The sequence below is a fragment of the Balaenoptera acutorostrata genome, chromosome 8 (genome assembly GCF_949987535.1).
Source record: "Balaenoptera acutorostrata chromosome 8, mBalAcu1.1, whole genome shotgun sequence".
NCBI classification, from domain to species: Eukaryota; Metazoa; Chordata; class Mammalia; order Artiodactyla; family Balaenopteridae; genus Balaenoptera; species Balaenoptera acutorostrata.
The window spans coordinates 23,637,116-23,652,602 of record NC_080071.1 but is presented as its reverse complement, the minus strand read 5'-3'; the positions used below and the strand labels follow the sequence as shown (position 1 = coordinate 23,652,602).

At 35.2% G+C, this 15,487-nt stretch overlaps 1 protein-coding gene across 7 annotated transcripts in view; it reads right to left on the bottom strand.

The window, feature by feature from the left end:
• SLC4A10 (solute carrier family 4 member 10) overlaps positions 1-15,487 on the bottom strand; it is a 310,427-nt gene that overhangs the window by 15,773 nt on the left and 279,167 nt on the right. For 6 of the 7 annotated variants that reach the window (XM_057551625.1, XM_057551622.1, XM_057551624.1 and 3 more), the window contains 4 exons: positions 11,092-11,343; positions 9,628-9,696; positions 3,937-4,110; positions 3,034-3,156 (listed from right to left, as the gene is read on the bottom strand). In XM_057551625.1, coding sequence (XP_057407608.1) covers positions 3,034-3,156; positions 3,937-4,110; positions 9,628-9,696; positions 11,092-11,343 — 618 coding nt within the window. The remainder of the gene's footprint in view (positions 1-3,033; positions 3,157-3,936; positions 4,111-9,627; positions 9,697-11,091; positions 11,344-15,487) is intronic. The other variant, XM_057551628.1, reaches the window with a different exon arrangement.

The following is a 15,487-nucleotide window of genomic DNA, read 5'->3' as shown; positions in this document are numbered from 1 at the left end:
ACTTGTTCATTTACCACGTTAATGTACAATCTCTTGGAAGACTGGGCCTTGGTATAAGATGCCAAGTAAGAAGATCACATCCTTCAGTGGAGTCCATAGCCTCAAGCAAATGGAATACCGAGATCTGGGTGACCAAGTAGAAATTCAACCAGAATTCAAGTTTTAGTGTAATCCTTCTTAAATCTTCCTACTCTCTATACTGATCATATTCTTTTAATACTAATTCCAAGTTAGAAAGTTAATATCTTTAATTTAACTTTTCTCTCTCCACTTGTCAGATGGAGAATTATCTTTCTTTGCACTGGTCAGAACTATATTTTAATGTTCAATTATGGATTATTTCTTGACTGTATTGTTTACTTGTTTCTTTCCATGTACTGAGGATCACATTAAAGTATCATCATATTAATCTATCTGAGAACTTAAAGGTCTGTAAACCTGCCTGATTAATGTATTACAAGGCATTTTCCCTTACTTTTTCTCATACTCCGAACCGAAGGATACAGCTGTAACTTTGCCTCAATAAATCTTTAATCTCTTTTTGAATCCTTTTAGAAAACTTGAGTTCTAGGAATTTTAGTAATATTTAATTACTTCTAAAATCTTTATATAATCAGAAAACAGTCAACAACACCCCATTGGCGTACAATGGGTTTATAATATAAAAAGGTTAGAAGCTCATTACATAGCATCTCTGCCTATCTGAAGTTAATAAATTCCAAAATGGACATATGGCGCACATACATATAAGTACCATACATATGCAGCTATGTGAATGGTTCTGGGCAATGGAAACGGCAGATTCTAATACATTTATGATTACTGTCAAATTTGTTCTCTCCTATTTCACAGACATATAAAGGAAGAGTCTGAAATTTTCTTTGAATGAAAAAAGGGAAGAATATTAAGCATAATATATTATATATACATATTATTTTTCTTTTTACAAAGTTTTAGAAGGGCAAGAATGTTCCATGGTACGGATATGGCCTAAGGAGAACGCTGTAAAAGGAATGATTGTATGCCTGGGGCTGTTGCTAGCTTATTCCTACAGAAGTAGTCAAGACATTTGACAGGAAGTCAAAGCAGGAAAATAAAGCAAAATTACATTTGTAAGTTACTGCATCAGAATACTTAACATTCTCTAATCCAGATTTATCTCCCCATCTCAAGGCCCTTAACTTAATCACATCTGCTAAATCCCTTGTGTCCTATAGGGTAACATACCACAGGTGGCAAAATTAGAATGTGGACATCTTTGGAGGCCATTACTCTGCCTACCACATGGATATGTTGGATGAAATAAAATATATTATTAACATTAAAAAAAAAAAAGAATATTTAACATTCTCATTATCAGAAAGACTAAGCGGAAGCTTGTGGTCAATGAGTTTTGTATTCAAAGTTGTCTTCCTTGGAATTTAAACCTTCCTAGAAATTGTTTTCAACCTGAATAAATTTTAATTATGTCAAGCATGGATACTTTAAGGCTTTAGTGTTTCTATATTCTTGTGTCTATTTATTTTCATTGATTTTATACCAAATTCTGTCATATTCTTCTTGAACAGCACCTAAGGATGAGAGCAAACCTTTACTAAAGCCCTAAAAAAAACCAGAAATTATCCAAATATCCTAGTTAAAGCACTATTTTAAAAAAACTCTCATACTTAAATGAGAATATATCAACTTGGAAAAATAGTTAAAGCACTATTTTTAAAAAATTCTCATACTTAAGAATATATCAAACTTACAAAAATAAAGAAACATGATAATTTTATAATGACATTTTTAACATTATATAAGTATTGCTAGAAGTATGATACTAAGTATGACTTCTACAACATTTGGGAAAATTGAAATAGTCATATAGAATTAAGATACATCATTACGATCGATCTCTAAATGCGGAATCCGTTGTCAGTAATAGGACAACATGGAAAAGTGAAGAAATGCCAGACAGTCATGTATTATGTAGACTTATCTGTAATCCATTAGGCTCTGTGGCCTAATCTGGACTCATCTAATGGCTAAGTAAAACCTAAGACCATTGAAATGTCTGCAAACAAATTCCCCAAAGGAAAGAGGAATATACCTATGGTTTGAGAAAATACACCACAGGTAGGAAACTGAATACATTTACTGACTGCCGTATAGGAGAAGAAAAAATGGGAAGAATAATGCGTTAAGTCTCACCAAGTATTTTCTTTCATATTCATTTCCAGTTACATGAAAATTTTATTCTTATATTTCACAATCTATGGGCCTGATCATTCTGCTAAATGATGAACTTGTCATTTTTTTCATTTTTACTCTTTGTAGTTTTTACATACTTTAAAAATATTATGATTACTAGCCTTCAAAATAGACCCAGGCTTATACACGAATTTAAATAAGTCATAAAACTTAAAACCAATTGTTTTAACATATGAAACAGAATAGGATAAATCAGCAGTCTGTGAAAGTAATTAAACACCCAAAGTTCCTCTAACAGCATTTACTCAGTCTTAAAGCACTTTGAAAGCAAATCAGATCAACGTGTTTTCCTCTTAAGCATTTCATCTATTTCAAGAATAACTAATTTTATCTTTTAATTAGAATTAGAATCTTTTTATTAAAACTTTGTTCCCTAGGAAAATACCAACAGTAATAATGTCTCTTTTCTTTTCTTCTCACATATTCAAACAAAAAGCAATCATTGCATGACTATAATTTGGAACCAGTTAAGCATCAATAAGTTTCTGGAATCCTGAAGGGAGGAATCAGAAAAATAAACTTTGCAGTTATAAGGATAGTGAAGGAAAAAGTATTTGCATATTTCATTAGGGTTTGGTTTACTCATGTAAGATATGTTCTCGCTCTGTTCAAGTTCCAGCTTGATGATTTTAAACATCAATCTTCCAAAATAGTCCACCTGTGTTTGTTAGTAGTCACTATCTAAAGCTAAACACAAAAATTTAGCTTTGCAAAGAGCTATTACTGTGCAAGTGTTCCTTTTTCTTTTCTTTATAAGATACTGATTTTGCTCTGACTTACTTCTTTTTCAGCATCTTCTAGTTTCTTTTTCTTACTCTCAGGCATTAAATCATCCAACCAGCTGAGCTCCCGTTTGGTAAACAGAAAGTCCATCAACTTTCTTACAAATACCAGAGCTAACACCTGAAGTAAATAATAAAAAAGTTTAAAACAGGGAAAAAATATAAATGGGAGGTTTAGATTTGTTTGTTTTTTGGTACAAACAAGTCAACTTCAATTAGGGCTGACATTAAAGTGAAATCTGAAGATATGTGCCTATAAAAGATATTGAGTGTACTTTTGCTTCCTTCACTTCCTTTTCTTACCACATCTCCAGAATAATGGCTATCATTTTACCCATTGTACGAGTCATTTAAAGAAGCAATGAAAAAAAACTATATATTTGGCTGTTTCCTTAAATACACATAGTTAATAGTTTACATTATTTTAAATGAACATTAAACCATTATTACTTATGCTGATGATATTTTAAATTAGTTATAGTAATTCAAATTCACTTTACTTTTGAAGTATTTGAAACTGGTTTAAAATAGTTAATAAAATTTGATTTTACATACTCCAATAAAGATGTTAAAAAAATTTAATTTTAAAAATCCCCTACATTTTCAAATTTGCTAGTATATCTTTAAAGTTAAATTTTGAAAGTTTACATTTTCCACCCAACTTCAATTAATTCAAACCACTGCTAATATTCAGAATGATAGAGATGAAGCTAGTATGAATCACTGAAATTCATATGTAATCTGAAACCCAATCCTAGTTACTAGTTTTAGTGGCTAAAGTTTATACCAAGATTTCCAAAAATTGTTCAAAATTATTCTATTGATCCAGTTTGTTCATGGATTTTCAATGAGAGCAGAAAATCAGAGGAGGAGAAAAAGAGTTGAGTTAGAAGTTTCATACCATCATGGGAAAGACAATAGCAGCTCTTGAAACTTTTATTATCCACAAAAGGCCAAGGCAACTCATCTGAATAACTGTGAAGAGATGGACTTTTCGAAGTGGTACATGCCTTAGATATATAAAATCTGGTTGATGTTTTGCAGGCATCCAGAAGAGCTTTATTCTATCGAAGAACTAGAAGATAAACAGACTAAATTGCTTTTTACAGACAGCAATAGAAGTAGGACAAGTAAATGTATAATATGGTCCAATATATAGTAGATCACACTTAAGTTGACATCAGGACAGTGCTATTGTTAAGCGTACACTCTGAAATAATACAATTTCAGTTTTATAATATCCCACATTTTCTTGAATATGGACACAGGTTATAATTTAAAAGAGTTTAATAACATTAAAGCCAATGCTAAATGTTGCTCCCTCAGAGAGTATAGCCTTGAAAGAAAACATTATCATCATCACATCACAATTCCTTCTTTTATTTGCCCCTTAAGCACTACGGCTTCCTGGACTCTTCTTTTCTGAATAGCTCATCCATACCCATTGTTTCAACTTTCACATACTTGCTGAAGACTCTCAGACCTCAACTCTACTTCAGCTCTGTCTGTCTTGAGCTCTAGACCCATATCCAGCTTCTGAGTAGGATGTTTTGACCTCCTTAGTTTGACTCTGCTGTTTTGGCCTTGCCACTTTGATCCCCAACAAGGTTTTGGTGCTGTTTCTAAAAATACAAACCTCTTGGCCATAAAGATTTAACCTAGATGAATTATTGTTAATAAAGTATTTTTCAGAGCAAATTTTAACTCCGTTTAATTTCTTGATCAAATGTGATCTTCAATCACAGTTTACTTATTAACAAACTGTACCGCATGTTAGCTTTATTTTATGTGGATCATTTTGTTTAATTTTTCTCAGGCCAAATTTTGCAGTTTTCAATATTTCCAACAAGAAGCGATGATTTGGAAAATGACAGTTTCAATCACTGTCAGTTCTATATCATACCATTTCTACAGGAATATCTACTATGCATTTTAAGAGTAATATTAGATTTAGTCCTTAGCTACTTTATATAAGAAAATTGCAAGCAATTCTCATCAAATATTCCAAAATTACTCTAATACGCCAAGGAACAAATGACCATGAAGTCAAGTAAGTGTTAGTGGCAAAACATCATGTTTGTCCAATAAAGATGTTAAAAAAAAAAAAAAAATCATGTTTTACCAAAGCCTCCTCATATCCCAAATTCAACATAAACCCATCTTTCCTTCTGTGTGCCCTGTCTTACAGTGGAGCATGACCTTCCCTCAGGCATCTAAACCAGAATCATACATAGTTTAGCCCATCCACTGTTCATTTATTTATTCATATTCATTTATACATTCCAAAAAATTTGTTGAAAACCTTCTATGCAGAGTACTAAGTGCTGAATTAGTTTCTGGTTTATCCCTCTCTATATTGTCCACAAATATTTCACTGGGTCTTTTTATTTCTACCTCCTAAATATCTCTTAAAATTACATGTCATTAAATAAATAAAACTCTGCGCGGTGGAGGTGGCAATAGGGAAGAAATAAAGTAAAATCCTTGGGGTTATAACCGAATGTTTCAATTTCTATAGAACTAATTTTTCCCAGCCACAGTTTCTCCATTTGTGAAGTTATGTTATTGCATAAATGTACTTCAGCGTGTGAGTGCTTCCCTTGTTATTGCTTAAATGGCACATTTGCTTTACTTTGGATTCCTGAAGTGCTGGAGTGAATATAAATGTGGTTATACATCAGAGTACAGAAACAGCATTCATGAGAACACTAATCTGTTTTTTCTGCCATGTTGCACAGTGAGAAGCCTAGATAAGTTTCTTAATATTACCAAACAGGTAACATATAGAGCCCTCCAACAAACAGGGTAACAAATCAACATGCTTCTTGAACTGCTGATATTCAGCCCATTTTTCATTATTATTACTCAAGTAATGATGATCATGATAAATGTATTCCGAGTTTTGCATTTGCCTTTGATCTTGTCCTAATATCAGTATCCCGTTTCCCCATCCAGTTAACCACAAAATACCAAATAGGAATTTCAACTCCCTGAGTTTTGGGCTCACTCAAATTTTCACTAACTCTGTTTCTCAGTGTGAAACCCTATTTGCTGTTTCATTGGTGCTATTTAGAACTCATTATACTTTTCTCATGGGCCTTTGATAATGTTTTCCTCAATTTTCATTTGAAAGATTCACACCGCAAATAATTCCAAAATTTGACATTCTTGTTTAGTTCCAAACCTCATGGGTAAAAAATCATGTGAGTGGAATTAGGGGGAAAAACCTGTTGCAGCCTATCAAAATGATTTTACTTTGTTTCTTTTTTTAAAATTTTATTTTATTTATTTATGGCTGTGTTGGGTCTTCGTTTCTGTGCGAGGGCTTTCTCTAGTTGCGGCAAGCGGGGGCCACTCTTCATCGCGGTGCACGGGCCTCTCACTATCGCGGCCTCTCTTGTTGCGGAGCACAGGCTCCAGACGCGCAGGCTCAGCAATTGTGGCTCACGGGCCTAGTCGCTCCGCGGCATGTGGGATCCTCCCAAACCAGGGCTCGAACCCGTGTCCCCTGCATTGGCAGGCAGATTCTCAACCACTGTGCCACCAGGGAAGCCCCTTTACTTTGTTTCTTAAACTTCTGCTGCTGTATTGATGTGAGCCCAAGGCCTAATAATAAATACTTTTCACTTACGGTTGAAATTAGTACTCATGGAACCTTTGCCAAAGGCAAAAAAAAACCCCAAAAACCCAGCAAAACAAATATACGAAACCTTTTCAGTACTCTTCCCTATCTGCCTTACCAAACCAATTCTTTTAAAATATACTTTTCATACATGAAGTTACAGCTGAGCAAATTAAATGTAGTTTGAGTAAAATTAAATGCATAACACTTCTCAAGCATCTCCTTCTCCCAAGTTAATTTTACCCAGTGGCAGGATGAACAGAGTCACGCTATCTACTTTGGGTGTTCAGTGATCTTACAGTAACTTCATATTAAAGTTTTGCCTCGGTTCTGACATCCAGTAGTATCCCAAGGCCGAAGAGGTTTTCCTTCTCCCAAAGGCAGAAGCTGGTTAGTTGTTTATTCAGGAAAAGAGCTCCTGTGCTGCCTGCCCCTCAGTGTTGAGAGTTTAGCTCAGCTATTCCATAGTGCTGCTGCCTCATCATCCATTTCGTTTGATCAAGCAGCCTGAGGTGACCTTAAACTACCCTAACCCCTCATGCAAGTGTATGCCTTAGACAGCTGCCTGCAGAGTCGCAAATAGATACAAGTTCCTGATGTAGCTTCTCCAACGGCCCTTGTGATCAGCAACTCCCCTGCCTCCCACTGCCTTCTCCTTATACACCCCTTAGATAAGACTCCCACAAAGCTTACCAAAACCCTGCTCTTTTGATTTGAAGAGTCCAATTCGGCCTTAGCCCAGGAACCCCAAAGCACTCCACCCACTGACCCTAATAAAAGCATGTGCCCCAGGTCCTGTCTCCCTCTCTCTGTCTTCACTTTGTCTGGACCTCCCCATGAGGCCCCTCAAGGCCAGGTACTTCCTGTGTAGACCTGTGAGTGATAAACTTCTCTATTTCAGTTTCTCTTGTGGTCTGTTGTTGAACCGCAGTTCACCATCCAGCACCCTGTGCTCCACTTAAAAAGTGTTAATTTGACAAATTCATAGCACTTATTCAGATGACTTTTCCTCTGTAGGCCTCTGAATGGCAGTGAGTCTGGCTTGTCAAAGAAAACGTGGTAATTTATATTGTCTTTTAGCCAACAAAAACCAACTATACTTTACGATAAATAATCCTCAAAAGTAGTCTCTTTGTCAAGAAAATTTAAGTGTTCTGGAACAATAATGTTGTTATAAAACAAGATTATTCAAAGGCACATTTAAGTCGAAACCTGTGTTAGTTCCCTAGTGCTGCTGTGACAAATTACAACTTGGTGGCTTAAACAATAGAAATTTATTTTCTCACAGTGTGGAGGCCAGAATTCCAAAATCAGAGTGTTGGTGGGCCATGCTCCCTCTGAAGGCAGTAGGGAAGAATATTTCCCTGCCTCTTCCAGCTTCTGTTGGCTCCTGATGTACCTTGGCTTGTGGTGGCAAAATTCCAATCTCTGCCTCCACCTTTATGTGGCTTTCTTCCCTATGTCTCTCTGTGTCCTCTCCTCTTCTTATAAGGACCCCAGTCATTGGATTTAGGGTTCACCCTAAATCCACAGTGAGCTCATTTTGAAATCCATAACTAATTACATCTGCAAAGACTCTATTTCCAAATAAGGTCACATTCTGAGATTCCAGGTAGATATGAATGGGGGGGAAGAGGGAGTATTCAACCCACTACGGTAACATAAGCAGGAATAATTTGTCAACAGCCTCTGTAAAAATTTAGAATAATCTTGTGGTACTTTTGAAATGTGTCCTCAAATTCTTTGGTATTATTCTCTTCAAGAGATGGACTCTAATTGCCCTCCCTGTGCATGCAAACTGGACACAATGACTTGCTTCTAACAAATAGAAAAAAAGTGGAAGTGACCGTGCGTGACTTTGGAGATTGTCATTAGGCACAGTGACTTTGGCCTCATTCTCTCTCGTATTGTTCACTTGGATGGAAGGTAGCTTCTCTAGTGTGAGGACATTTAAGTGTCTGATGGAGAGGCCTCCTACCAATAGCCAGAGAGGAACTAATGTCTCTTGCCCTCAGCTATATGATAAGCCATCTTGGACATACACCTAGTCCTATTCAAGCCTTCAAATGACTGCAGCTCTTGTCCACATCTTGATAGCAACCACATGAGACATCTTGAGCCAGAATCACCCAGCTAATAAGTTCCCAAATTCATGACCCACAGAAACTGTGAGATAATAAATGTTTACTGTTTTAAGCCACTACGTTTCATAGCAATTTGTAATGTAGCAATGGGAGATTAATACAAAAACTATATTTATTTAACCAATACTTAAACAATTAATAAGGTTTTCCTTATTAATTTACAAAATAATTCTATAAAGACAATTGTAATAACAACAGGAAAACAAACATAAAAGGAAAAAAAATCACCCAGGATCTTATTACCTTAATAAATTGTCTTTATTTCTCTACCTTCCTTTTTAATCCACCCACACTCACAGTTTTATAAACCTATCGTAGCTACAACTCGTTTTACCACTTTTTCACTTTGCATTTCACTTTGTCATAAGCATTTTTACTGTTATTTTTATAGTCATCATACTTATCAATTTTAAATTAATGTACCTTAGATAGCTTAATTATTTTACTGCTGTTGAATAATTGGGTTGTTTCCAATATTTTGATAATATGTGTTACAAGGAACATCTTTGTGCAAAATTTTTTTTCTGTTTTCATAGATAGATGTCCACATACATGATCACAGTATCAAAGATCAAAAGTATTTGGTTATATTTTTAAATGTACGGCTATCTTTTTCTAAAAGGATTATAAAGTCTAAACCTTTTACAGTTTTAATATACTCATAGTAAACAAAAGTACCCTCAGATTATGAACCAGTTTGAAGAAATTTAATTGTATTCTGAAAGCTGCTCCTCAGATAATGGCATTTTTTTAGCTACTACGTGACTTAGCATCAACAGACCTTAAGATAAGTCATCACAGATGTGCTTGCATTTCTGTAATTTACCTGAATTCCTTTTAGTGATGAAGCACCCATGTAAAGGAACACTCCATATAGCACTGGCATAGGAATAAACTGTAAAAGAACAATTAGAAAAAAGGCACAAGTTATTTTCAAATATAATGTGGTCAATATATTCTGCACTTCCAAAGAAAAACACAGAAAAATAAATAAATATTTTAGAAGCAGTATAGGGCAGAGCCAGAAGACATGAGTTAAAATCCCAGCTCTAAGCACTTTTTAGCTGCATAACCTTAGGTAAGTTACCTAAGCTCTCTGTGCCTTAGTTTCCCAATATCTAAAAAGGGTTAATAATAGGTCTGTTATAAGTATTTAATAGGTCAAAACCAAAAAAACATATATGATATGTAATAAACAATAAATATTAACTATTATTATCATGCTGCTTTAGGGAAATTTGAATTTTGTTTCACAATGGTAAGATATTTAGATTAAAGGTGAAGAATGGAGTTAACATTTAAACATTGTTCCTACATCACACCAGGTACTTGTAAACATGTGGATCGTTCAATTTTTCTCTTCTTATTGGAATACCTCAGCATCATTGTTTCTCTGTAATTACTTATATAACATAGAAATTAGTTCTTGCAAATTGTGTAAATTATTAAATAAAGGTAAACTTGTATAAATTATTAAATAATTCAATTAGAATTTTCAAATTATGGACAACTAAAATGAGTTATAATTTAAAATACAATTAACACACTTTGAAATACCTGTCAAAATTATATGACAAAACAATTACTCTTTAATGCTCTTTAAAATGGATTCAACTATTTTATTTTATTTTATTTTATTTTTTTAAGGATAGAAGTGAGACATACTTTATTTCATAAATTGAGATTAATTTTATACACAGAAAAATAGCTGTTAGTAAAACTATGATGGGGTTTAATAAACCCAAATACATTCAGAAAGTTCAGGATTCAACTACTTGAAACATAAAAAAATAAGTATAATAATGATGTTCATGTAGTAGTTTTATGAAACATTTAAAATACAAAACTGCATATGTGGCCATGACCATGACATTGCTTATCTCTGCACCTCTACCTTATATTAAGTAATATTAATTGCAAATATATCTGTCCACTGACAAGAAAATAGAAACTTTATTTTGTGTAGGCCTACAGTAAACTCAGGTCACAGGTCAGTCAGAGATGAGTGACTCTTTCCCATAACCTGATTTTCATTTCAAAATTACAATAATAATTTCCACATCAAATTTTACTCTGCCAGATTACATTTTTTATGTATTTAAGGATTCTAAAATATAGCACATAATTTCCCTTGTTAAGAAGCTATATAAACATGGTAAAAAAAATTCATCACTTTCATCACATGCCATACAATATTTACAAATCGATGGCTTAGATTCAAATGAAATTTCTTAAACAATAATACATATATTCTGCCTTCTCACAAATTCATAAAGGCAGATTTCATTACCTTCAGAATACTGGTCATAAAGACTGATGAACCCATAAGAATAAAAATCATAAGCCCAGTAACCCTTTGCTCCCGAATGCCAAGAAATTTGGGTTGTTCTCCCGGAGCGGAACATTCTGATTCCAGTTTTAGGCTGTTGACATGAGTGATGGAGAGGACAGTGGCAGCCACAAACCACGGCAGGCCCATGATGGAGCACACACCAAGCATGACGGCCACCATTAATAGATCCAGATGGTACCCACAACCTTTCTGTTAAGAGAAAGAAAAGAGGATTCTCATACTACCTGAATTTGGCATAGAGACCAATGACACCACCACCATGGCATAGTAAAGAACAGAAAAGAGATACTATCTTGAATCTTGTATAAATGATTCTAAAATGCAAAATAAATTTAAAAAGATAACAGTCTCAAAATATATAATCCACTTAAAGAAAATCTGCAGGTGTTCCTACTGCAATTATGATTATAGTGGCTTCTATATATTTTAATAGGTTTAATGTAATTCTGGCTTAATGGTACATTAGTTTCCATTCTATTTCTATTGAATAGGTAAAGTCATTATCAAATACAGTCACTTCACTTTGGTTCCTTAAATGGGCAGGTTAATTTGCAGTTCATATGCCTAGTCTTTCATCATTAATTTATACGAAAAATATTGAGCACCAATTACATACCAGGCATCAGGCTGAGAAAACAAAGTAAGGGCTGTGTCCACAGCAGAGCTAAGAATGGCCTGGCTGTGACTAGAAACCACTTCCTGACAATACCCAAGAAGCCTTTCTGCTAAGATCTCCTAAAGAAAAACTCTTCTTAAACCCTCAGTTTCCAATTGCCCTGTTTTGTCTCAATGGCTGACTTTTACTGGGAAAAATAATATCATAGAACCTAAACTTCCATATATACTCATTTTTATCTTAATATATTACTACTGCATCTTGTTCTCATCTGTTTCAGTTTCAGCCCTGGAAAAATTTGGCCTCTCCTTAAAGTGATAGTATTTGTGTTTTCTATCTCCTCTATGATCCTCCTGTGCTGTCACTGGCCTCCAGATGTTGCAAACTTCGGAGCTTTCTTGAACCAGGCAGGAAATGTAAATGAGGAAAAATGGGTGCAAGGGACCTGTAGAGGCGTGGGGACCTGGAGACTGCTCCCTAGGGGAGGGTGATGAGCTAAGAGTTCCCTGAGGAGACAAATTGAAGAATGGGGAAGAACCGAGTTACCCTCTTCCTCCATCCCCCATAGGAAATTGACAGTGTAAAGCCTCAGAGGCAGCAAATGCTACTTTACATTCCAACTCTTAATGACTACTTCATGAGAGGTAGTGTAATAAAGTGCTTATGGGTATAAGTTCTGGAGACAGGTGGCCTGGAATCAAATGCTGGCTCAACCAATGATCTTGGGCAAATCATTTAACTTCTTGTGCCTCCGTTTCCCTATCTGAAAAATGGTGACGATACCAGGAGACATCTTGCTGGTTTGTTGTGAGAATTAAATAATTTGCAAATGATTTTGCACATCATTTAGAACAATGTCTGATATATTAGTAAGTACCCAGTAAATGTTAGGGGCTATTATATTCTAGCAGTTGAACAATACATTTTTCTTTCGTACTCACTTGTTTCAAGGATCCTCAGTAAAAATATATAAATGTTTCTTAAGGGCAGGTAAACTTATCATACAATTTCTCAGTATACCTCAGTTTTTAGTGCAATCATTGACATACAATAAGCAATCAAAAAGTTACAGATTGACTTTTTTAAAAGGAAATATGCATTATTGAAACAGTTTTTAGAATCAAACAGGTATAATTTTAAAATAAATATAGCTGTTAAATTTATTATTATGAACACGAGCAAAAATTACCAATTATTCTAGAGGAATAATTTTGGCTTTACTTATAGGCAGTTTTACCAAGCTGCAAGCAGTTTCTAGTTAATCTGAAAGCTATTATATCCTGGAGGGTGAAACATACTGAGTATTTGATGTGTATTTGTCATGGCAGTGTTTTCTTTCTGCTATTTTATTTTGTTGTTTTATTAAGAAAAACACCCTTAAAATCGGTTGTACTTCCTTCCCTTTCTGCTTATCCCTGCCAAATTATAAAAGTGTAGGAGCTGACAGTGAGGAGAAAATGAGAGATACCACATAAGGACCTTTTCCTCCTGCATTGTCACCGATTCCGTGGCACTCCTCCTTGGGTCAGCTTAGCTGGGGCAATGCTCCAGTTCATCCAAATGCCTAAACTCAATTTCCCTTGTGAATATGACTCTAGAAACTTTTTTTGCTAGTAACTCGGGAGAGATTTTCATTATTAAGAGATGGAGGGTGGGAAGAGAAACACCCTGGTGTCAGCATGACCAAAAAGGTGTAACTAGCTTCACTAGGGCCATACTCTGGTCCCCTGGTCTTTTTGCAGAACATTTTGGAAAATGTAGTTGCATAGAACTCAAATTTTAGTCCCATTAAAGGACCACATCTTAACCAGTTAGAGGAGTGTTTTGTCCTAGGAACTCTGGAGTGTGAAGAATATAGAACAGCGAAGGACCTGACCCTTAAGCCTCTACCACTGAGGCAATACAATGTGAATGGTGCCCCCTGGACGGTTTTGCAAAGTTGTGGTACTGCTAAGAGAGAATGGAAGAGGTGCTAGTAGCTGAGAGGTAAACATTAGAGGAGGCAAAGGACATGGGGCCTTGAGAGTCAGGCTTGTGCGTTTAGTACACCCTGGACTCTCCCAGGGTCCATGCTCCCTATGGCTTAATAATATGAGGAAGGCCTTCTTCGTGAGAGCGATTTCCTACAGCTCTTGTCTTAGTGTTTTAAAAATATGATACAAATGTAAACAGTGGGATTCTAGATTGCAGGAAGCAGACAAAATAATGCTTTCCGAGGGAATAATTTCCTTTTTAAACTTAGAAAGCTAGCTTTGTAAAGACCAAGTAGATAATAAAAACAAAAATACAATTTCCCCCTGATTATGTTATACAACAATGGGAGCATCTTAATTTAATGTGAATCAAGGGAAATAAAGCAGTTCTGGCACTTCCACTAATTAATCATTATCCTTCTTCTTGCCTTTCATTTAAAATGTCTTCAAAAACATGGTCTTTGTAACCATATTATTAGCTGATAGGCATGCCAGCCAAAGGGAAGTATCCCTTTGTCAGAGAGAGAACTGTGCACCTTCTAACATATTTCTGTAGATTTTTTTTCTGAAATAAAGACAGAACCAGAGCTTCTATTCTCACATTCATCCATGAATCACGGGAAATGGACATATGGGAGGAAAAGGGAGCATAGCAACAGGTGATGCTGCACCAGACCCCACTAAAACCAACATGCAGCAAGACAAGAGGCCAGCCAAGAGGACCATCTGATACCCAGATGCCACTGCTGAAAAAATTCGTCTCAAAGCTTGGCAGCAATTTCCTGCATCTGTCAAGTTAACCACATAAAAGACTATAGATTGACATGAAGAACCAGGCTGACAAAGAGGGCAAAAAAGAACATATCAAATGCCATAATCATCAAGAGAATGTAGTGCCAAATGAATGTTGCAAATGCATCCATTTACTCAAGTGATCTGGAATTGTATTGCTGTTTATTAAAAATGATGTCAAAAGAAGCCTGAACTGTCTACAGAAACATGTAGAAAAGCCCACGGTTGTATCTTAACAGAAACTTTCTTTTCTGAAAGATAATATCTATCTATCCACTTTTAGAGAATGTACTTTTTTAAAAAAGTGGATATTTTTAATGTTTTTCAAAGGGATTCAGTTAACCAATGCTTATTCCACTTCTCTAGGGAAGAAACAAACAAATGAGAAATGCTAGAGAGAGTATGAATTTACGTCTGTATACAATACAGATGAAATCTGCATTCTCAAGTTTTTACATTTGCAACTTCTGATACTTTTGAGTGACCCAAAGGATCATGAGGTGCAGTGAATTAGAGTTTTGCTAATCTTGAAATTCTTCATTCTGAGGGAGGAGTTAGTCACTTAGCCTGTGAGTTGGGGCTAGACTCTTCAGCTCAACACAGCTTTATTACGTATGCAGTAACACTCACAAAATGATAAAGAGATTTTTAATGGCAGGAAAAAATCCTCTAGAAGAAAACCAACTACTGGATTTGGTAATGGAAGTGAAGAAAAAGTGAAAAGATCTAAAATATAAGTTTGGGAGAGATAAAGAATGAAATGATGAATTTCTAGGTGACTCGGATATGTGATGTAGACTTAGATATATGATTTGGCCTCTACCAGGTGCTTGATACAGAAGCTAGAAATCATCATTCATTAAACTATCTCAGGGAATGCTCCAACCAAGGCAAAAAAGGGTTTTCAAGGGAGAAAAGAAAATAAGTAAAAGCTGAAAACATGGTTAACTTG